Raw genomic sequence first — 8,399 nt, forward strand, 5'->3', positions numbered from 1 at the left:
AGCAACCCCCTCAAAGAGGAGAAAGAAGAAAGGTACTGCAAGGGCAAGCTGGCTCTAGACACCGAGGCATGGAAATTTGGTGTGGAGGTTGAAGCCGCCCTCCACTGCTCCACCGCTGAGCTGGCAGAAATTAAAGATGTCTCAGGCCATGTGTTCTTTCTAAAGTGAACTTCCCACTGATACCAAAAAGGTCTCTGCACTGCCGAGGATGGAAGCATGGAAACCGCTGTGGGATACTCGGGAGACAGCCGAGACCCTACTCTACTCAGCTCCTTAGCCCGAGCCCATAGGACGTATCTTCCTGCTGCCAATATCAGTCCTAGCCTCTGTGAACCAGGCCCCAGCAGGAGGACACTCCAGGACTCAAGTGCCAGATAATGCGGAAGCCAAGTCAGGAGGGGGTATAGATCAAACAGGGACAATCCTCACTTTGTATTCGTTCGCACAGACATACATAGGTGCATGTTCAGATCCAGAGCTGGGTACAAGTCCAACACTCCCCACCCACGGCCCTTCGTCCTGAGCTCTGTAGTGGAGTAGACACACAGTTGCTTGGGGGATGGAACTAAGGTCTGCTGGAAGGCAAACCCATGCCCTCTTCTGGGCGTTTGGGCAAGGTTCTCCAGACCCCTACGGCATTACTTACAGTCTTATCCCGCCTCCTTAGCCCAGCCTCTCTTCCTCTCCTCCGGGACTATGCCCCTCCCACCTCCATCCTCCTGACCATGGCAGTCAGCTAGACTCCAGTGCAGACTAAGTAGAAAACCTGAGTCCAGGGAAACTCAAAGTCCAGTTGGCTTCTTCCCCGGAGCAGCTGCCAGGCCAGAGGAGGTACCAGAACACACAGATAGGAAGACAGGAAGCAGGAGGCAGGGGAAATCTACTCCAGAGAAGAGTAGTCACCAGAGGAAAGCATGGTACCACACTGCCCCCAGGTTCAAGATTCAGGGCACAGGGGCTGGAGAGATAGCTCAGAGGTTAAGAGCACTGGCTGCTCTTCCAGAGGTCCTGAGTTCAATTCCCAGCAACCACATGGTGGCTCACAACCATCTATGATGTGATCTGGTGCCCTCTTCTGGTGTGCAGGCATACATGCAGGCAGAATGCTGTATACATAATAAATAAAAATAAAATAAATAAAATAATAAAATTAAAAATAAAAATGAAAAATAATAAAATAAAAAATAATGGGTAGAGAAGTACTGTCTATACTAGACTATCATGGACCAAGTAGTTCCTCCTTTCCAAGCCTATTTGCCCTTTCAGGCCCAGCTGTTACCTCAAAATCTCTGGTGTCAAGTAAACACTCAGGAAATGTGTCCTGAGGAAGTGGATCCACTGGCGAAGGGGTGGGCCCCTGTTTTCGGAGCTTCAAAAGAACTCAAAACAGTATCTAGATCAAGACAGTTCTGTTTCAGTGTCAAGATGTTCTAGACCCAGCTCTGCTACAAACAAGGAGGTCACCTCCCACTAACTAAGCCCCCCTTTTCTCCTGTATAGGATGAGGGCATGTGATCAGTGCTGGTATTTTAGGAATTTCTCCTAAGACCTTTGGCGGTCCTCTTCCCTTTGGTCTGCCAGTCCGACCCTCACCATACCCACAAGGGGGAGCTCCGCACAAACCCCAGAGGAGGACCTTAGCCCATGACTGACAGGTGTGCTGGGCTGTCAACGTCAGGAAAGCAGCCCAGTACAGAGCATTCTGGCACCTTCCTCTGGTGTGTCAGACTTAGGTATGAAGTTTCGTCTTTGACATATGTCTCCAGTTTCTTCAGTCTAACCCTCGCTCCCTCGCCCCAGGATCGTGGCTCTCTGGGTCACTCTTCCCTATGGATCACAACGAACTCTTTGGCTTCTTTACTCAGCATGATTTTCAAGGAAGAAGACCCACCATTAGGATTTGAATATTTTAATTTGGGAATGACTTGGAGGCACAGCAGCCTACTCCAGCCCCACAACTCCGTCACTTTCCACAGGTCCCCTGGGACTCCTCAAGCACACGTCTCTATAGACATAGAGTAGATGATGGGCACTTGGGAGGTTCAGTGAATCCAAAGATGACGAGTCTGAGCTCCGTGGTTCCTGTGTCTGGTCGTGCGAGCCAGGTAACCCTGGAATCACTGCTGGGCCCCTGTGGAGATGTAGCCAGGCAGGGAAGCCATATATGACTACAGTATCTGGGGCAGAGATAGCAGCATCTCCTCTTGCCGGGCATAGACACTCACCCTCGGTTGTCCTAGGCATCAGCTCAGTTCGGTAGATCTTGAATGCATCATAGGCAAACACAGAAACCAAGATTATGCCAAAAACCTGTGTGGGGGAAAAAAGGAATGGGGGTGTCTCAGCAGAGGTTGTCAGACTAGGAGAGGGGGTCAGGAAGAAGTAAAGGGATGAGGTATGGGAAGATTCAGGCTTTGGTTTGGACACCAGAAGTGTGCCAATACCCTGACCACAAGTCCTGGAGATCACTGCAGGGATGGACTCACAAAAGCAGCAATGGCAGCCCCCTCCCTCGAGGTCACAGCAGCAAAGGAGACCACCAGAAAGATGATGATGGCGCTGACGCAGCGGAGGAAGTCCTGGGGAGCCAGAGGCAATACGGGGTGGGGGTCATTACCAGCAGGTTTCCCAAGCTAGTAAGCTTTTCCAGTCTGATCCTCAGAGACTGAATTGCTGCCAGGGGATACCCCTGGACACAGGTGAAATACTCTTGAGGGAGTGAGCTCACAGCGCTACACAGAGGATGGGAGCAGCTTAATCTAGATCAGCCAGGAGGCAGATGGGACAGCAGTGAGCACAGCCAGATGGAGCAGGACTGAGCAGGTCTTTGATGTGTGGGAGAGCAGGCCTACAGTCTCCTTGGCAGGGGCACTTTGATGGGCCAGAGCTCACGGTTGAACATAGCGCACAACGTGAGTCAACACACAGTTTGACTGTGGGGACGAAGGGGAGCCCTGAGACAGCAGGAAACCTGGGCAACTGGAGAGAGGGAAGAGACCAGGATGGGATGGGAGAGGCAGTGTTCCTCACCAGACAAGGCCAGTTAAGTCTATCGAAGCGCTGGTAGTACTGGGTGGCGTAGAGGAAGAGGAAGGCGAGCGTGATGAAGAACTCCAGCAACGCTGCCGCCATGTAGGCCGAGATGGAGGCCGTGAAGCAAATGAAGATGATGAAGGTCAGGGCCTGCGGGACCAAGCATGGCGCGCTTTCTGAGGAGACCCAGGCATAGGTCCGGCCACAGTCATCGGGAGCCCCCTTTTCTCTTACTACCCAGCCTCACTGAGATGGAAGAGTTCTCAATGAAGATCCCTGGTGTCAGGGATCATCAAGGGCATCTCCATCCTCCCACTTCTGCCATCCCAGGAATCCCAGCAACTCTTGACCAATCTGCATATCCCCAGGGGAGTCTCCTGAGCACAGGATACAGAGCACAGCCAGCTGCAGAACCTCTGCCCCACAAAGCTTTCCCTACTCCAGGCTGTGACAGTCAACGTAGATGACAGGAGCCAGAGGAAAGCAGACAGGATAGAGGCTCCATATCAGCACTGTGATCTTGCTCAGCAACCAGGGAAAGCCTGAAAGGAGACTTTCATGGGCCACAGCTGACAGATAAAGTGTGGCTGCAGGAACTCTACCCTTTTGGACACTCAAACTCAGACACATCAAGAAGTAACCCTTCTAGAAGCTGGCGGGAGACAGTGAACCTCCTTTCTGGATATCCTCTCCCCACCCCGCACCCACGTCTCGCTCCCTCAGTATCCCGGAAAGCCGTCTTTCCGTCTAACTTCAGTCCTGCAGCAAATGGTACACATTGTAACTGTCTCTAGAGAGACGTCAGAAAGAGTTGAAGAAGGTGTGCCTGGGGCTGAAAGGGGCTGTGAAGGGGTGAGCACAGGAGGCCAGCACAGGTCTGCGGCAGGGATCGGGATGGGAGAGACGGAGGCACCAGGTTGGGGAGGTGGCTGTTACCAGCTCAGTTTCCAGCAGGATGCCTTTGAGGGAAGACAGGAAGTTCTTGTCCACACCGAAGCCCTGGAGCCCTGCAGCTGCTCCTTCCTCTGGGGGCCGCTCCCGGCAATCCCAAGCATTGAACATGTCTGTGAGACTCACAGGGCACAGACTCCCCCTCACCAGACTCCCAACAGCCCCGGAAAAGAAATAGAAATCTGATTAGGGGAGCAGACAGGAGGAAGATGGTGCTTCAAGAGCCTGAAAGTGAAGCTGGGGCCTGCTGTGGGACTCTAGGAGAAGGCAGTCCCCAGGGGAGGCTCAGGGAGGCTCGGCCAGATGGGCTTCAATCAGCTGCCCAGAGTGCCTCTGCTCTTGCCTGTAGGGCCCCTAGGAGGCATGGGGAGGGGTGAGGGAGAGGAGGTTAACCCTCCTCTTCCTCCAGCCTGATCTAAGTTGGAGAAAGAGAGAGGGGAGAGGAAGAGATGGGAAAGAAACCAAAGGGGTTGGGGCGAGGTGGGGGGGGTAAGAGAGAGACAGAGGCAGAGCAAGGAGTTCCCCCGTACCCAAAGCCTGAAGACATTCATGCCCCCTCCCATAACCTTAACCCGCTTCCTTGGCTGGGCCTTTCTCTCTTTTCCTTTAAGGGAGGTGGGAACTGGAGCCCAGCCCAGGCACTACCCTGCTGGACCAAGCTGCAACAGCCAGGACCAGAGGACAAAGGCGGATTGTTGGGGAGACAAGGGGGCGCTGTGTGCCTCCTGCAGTGCCTCAATGGGCTTCTGTCTCTCCCCCATGTTGAGCTGCCTGACCCCCACTCTTACGTTCGGGGATGGACCACTAAGGGGATGGGTGTTTGCAATGGATACCAGGGCCAGTGACGGAGCGGAGAAAGTACCAGAAAAGGAAAAGGGATCCAGCTGGGGACCCTGGATGCCAAAGACAAATGAGACCATTTTGGAATATGGATATTTATTTGGATACATCTCTTCACATTTAATAACAGTTTTCTCCTCAGAATCATCCATGTCAAAGTAGTTACACCTGGCTGCCTACAGAGTCAGTATTCACAAGCAAACAAAATGAAGGGCAAAGGGGAAAACGTGGAAAAAGTGCCTGTGCTGGGCAGGGAAAGTCAGAGGGAAGGAAGAGTCAGTAGCGTGGCTTCCGGGGTCAGCAGGCCCTTGGAGATCTCTTCTGAGAGGGAAGCCAGGACAGCATCTCCCAGCAGCCACAAACGGAAACTAAACCGCTCCTTCCCAAAAGTTCTTTCCAAAAGTGCAAAAGTAGGGGTTTCTCCCCGAGTTCTCCATCTTGTCCCAGGACCCTGGTGCTTCAGTAGAGCTCTGGAGGGCTTGAGAGCCCAGGTACCCTGGCCCGCCGCGGCAAGACATCAGCCTCAGGTAGGTGGCAGGCGTGACTAAGACCTTACAAGGGGCCGCACGCACACACACGCTAAGGAGACGCGGTAGAGCTTCCGCTCCAGGCAGTAGCCGTGATGGCAGCCTTGCTGTCCGTGGCATGGCCGCCGGTAGAAGACCGTCTGGTTGTGGTAGATTGGTACCGAGTTGCCCTTTGGGTCCATGTGGGAGCCTGTCTGCAGGCTGACACAGTGTGGGCACAGGCAGCGCGCGTGGTACAGGTCCTGGGGCACCCGGTTCAAGTCCCTGTCCAACCTGTGGGAAGAGAGCTGATGAGTTCCCGAGGGACAGGTGGGCTGGAGAAGTTGGAAGGAGAAAAGGGTGTGGCTGTGGACTTGGCTCCTTAAATCTGGTCTGGCATCCGATACTGTGTCCCTTTAAATGCACCCCCTCCTCACTGAGATTTATTTTCTCCAACTATAGTATAGGTAGGAGAACTAGAGAGTGGCTTTCCTTCCCAGTGGCACCAAATGCCAGGCCATAGCCATAGTAGCTTCTTTCAGAGGCAGAAGAAGGTGAGTAGCCTCCTGCCAGCCTCCACCAGACCAGCCCTGCATCTCTCTGATAGGCACGAGGCTTCTCAGTAAGGTATTGTATGTTTTTGTGGGGTTTTAAAATTATAATTATTACAAAACTAAAAACTGGTATGTGGGGGCTGGAGAAATGGCTCAGTGATTAAGAGCATTGTCTGCTCTTCCAAAGGTCCTGAGTTCAATTCCTGGCAACCACATGGTGGCTCACAACCATCTGTAATGAGGTCTGTTGCCCTCTTCTGGCCTGCAGGCATACACACAGACAGAATGTTGTATACATAATAAATAAATAAATATTTTAAAAAACTGGTATATGACCAGTATGGTGGCACATGCCTATAATCCTGGCACTTGAGGCGTGGGGCAAAGAGTGCCATTAGTTTGAGGCTAGCCTGTGCCATACAGCGAGCTCCAGGCCATCAGGGGTACTGAATGAGACCCTGTGTCACAAAACAAACAAACAAAAAAACCCAACAGCCTGACAGCCTAGCATAAACGGATATATAACCAACACTGGCCATTTCCAAAGCACTAGTCTTACTCCCCAGGGAGAGCTGCTTCATGTCTACCCTTCCAGATATTGTCCAAGCAGATATCACAAGCCCATTTTGGACTTGGGCAAGAATTTTTTTTACCTATTCAGAAAGGATTTGTGGCAACAAAAAAACAAAAACAGGCCAAACAAAAGAACCCAACTACTAAAAAGAAGATATAAAAAAGTATTGTGTCCAGAAGCCTAACAGGAAGCCCCAATCTGGTAGAACCATTTCCCATACAAGCCCTGGGGAGACTAGGGTCCAGCTACTGCAAATGCTTCCCAAAGCAGGGTCCATAGTAAACACCCTGGGGGGTTTCTTGCTATTTGTTTGTTTTTAATGCTTCTGCAATCGAAGCTTGGGGACAACTGATGGTCTCTTCTTGTAGATTTCTTGCCTAGGTTAATGCGTGGAGACTACTCTAGAGGTGAGGCTGTGCCGACTTTCTCATGCTCACTCGATACCATCACTTTTTTTGCTGCACAGCAGCTTGTGAGACGAGTGTACAGAGCTTAGGTAGGAAATGGTCTGCTAAGAGGGAATTGGGGCTCACTGCTTCTCAGAGAAGAGGATGGTAACCTGAGCCCACCCCCATAGACACATCTTCCAGGCAGCCTCTAAGACTACTCCAAAGTATTATGAACTGGTATCTTAGACATAATATCAGAACTGACCTGCTCCCTATACCAGGGAACGTCTCTAGTCCTCTCAAAGGACAGGCTAGGCAACAGAGACATGTGGGGAATGAGACCACAGAACCCTGGGAAGAAACAGACCTGCAGAAATAGGCTTAGGACCCCTAAAAACCTAATTTGAAATACTTAATTTCTCTGCCCCAATTTCATATCATGGCACAAGTAGAGAATTCTCATATTTATGTGACACACTATGTAGAAGACCAAGAGAACCATGATTTGGATTAGAGATAAGAAGCCTGAGATCTAGCCACCCACCTGCCTCACAGGAGCTGAGTGACAGCGTTTGACATAGTGGTGCTTTGTGTCTGCATCACATATGACAGCTTGACACTTATTAACACTTTAGTGAGAAGAATATGAGTTATGGTAGAGACCAAACAAGAAACAGAATCAACACAAATGTGAGTTTTACGTACATTGTTTCGTTTGATCTATATACTAGCCTCTAGAAAGTAATCTAGGGAGAAAAAGGAAAGAAGCCAGCCTGAACTTGGAAACATCACCCAACATAATGCAATGAGAACAGAGCTGAGACTCAAATCCAGGCCTGTGCAACTCCCAACTTCTCTGGTCCTTACAATTAAAAGAGGCTGATAGGTCAAATTGGGTGGAACTTTCTGGGTCCCTCATCCATCCCCTGGAGGACACATGAATACACCCGGGAGGGAAACAGTAGACTCACTCATAGCTCCAAGGAGAGATGGCCCTGGTGTTGAGGGGCCCATCACTGCTGGCCCTGCAGGACTGTGTGTGATCTTCAAGCTCTGGGAGAGATACAGAGGCAGTGTTCCATGTCAGCAACTCCGGAGTGGAGTCTTGTTCTTTGCTGGGGCAGCAGCTGGGCCAGTGACTGCAGTCATTCTGGGTGTGCAAACTGGCCGTGTGGGTTCCCACGATCACAGCCAAGAAAGCAGCAACCTATAAGCAAAGGCCAGTGAGAAAGCTACTCTCAGGTCCCCGTCGCACATGAGCCACCCCCGGAAGCTCCCTGGGACCAGAAACCTGCTCACTAGGCCTCCCTACACACTCAGTACCATCCCCGCTCCTTTCCCTCTCAGCCAATCCGCTACAGACACCGGGGCCACTCACCTGGTACATGCTGGACACGGCTCGCTCACTCAGCCACAGGTACTATCCCGCCTGACAGGCCTTCTGGAAGCAGGCTGACTGGAGCGGTGGAGGTGCCCTGGTTTTATTTTCAGCAAACCTGTTTTGTTTATTCAAATTTATTTCCACTATCTTTTGGAGGGAGTGACCTAAGAT

At 51.5% G+C, this 8,399-nt stretch overlaps 2 protein-coding genes across 2 annotated transcripts; both read right to left on the reverse strand.

The window, feature by feature from the left end:
- Positions 1–1,941: 1,941 nt before the first annotated feature.
- On the reverse strand, positions 1,942–4,095 carry Cmtm5 (CKLF like MARVEL transmembrane domain containing 5). Its single transcript, XM_038309703.1, has 4 exons — positions 3,970–4,095; positions 3,031–3,183; positions 2,487–2,579; positions 1,942–2,310 (listed from the first exon to the last, which is right to left on the reverse strand). Exons 1-4 carry the CDS (start codon positions 4,093–4,095, stop codon positions 1,942–1,944), a joined length of 741 nt encoding a protein of 246 aa, XP_038165631.1.
- A 1,273-nt stretch (positions 4,096–5,368) lies between these two features.
- On the reverse strand, positions 5,369–8,234 carry Il25 (interleukin 25). The gene is made up of 3 exons (XM_038309574.1): positions 8,226–8,234; positions 7,819–8,054; positions 5,369–5,624 (listed from the first exon to the last, which is right to left on the reverse strand). The coding sequence occupies exons 1-3, from the start codon at positions 8,232–8,234 to the stop codon at positions 5,369–5,371; spliced, it is 501 nt and encodes a 166-aa protein (XP_038165502.1).
- Positions 8,235–8,399: the final 165 nt, after the last annotated feature.

The sequence above is a fragment of the Arvicola amphibius genome, chromosome 13 (assembly GCF_903992535.2).
Source record: "Arvicola amphibius chromosome 13, mArvAmp1.2, whole genome shotgun sequence".
Classification (NCBI taxonomy): domain Eukaryota; kingdom Metazoa; phylum Chordata; class Mammalia; order Rodentia; family Cricetidae; genus Arvicola; species Arvicola amphibius.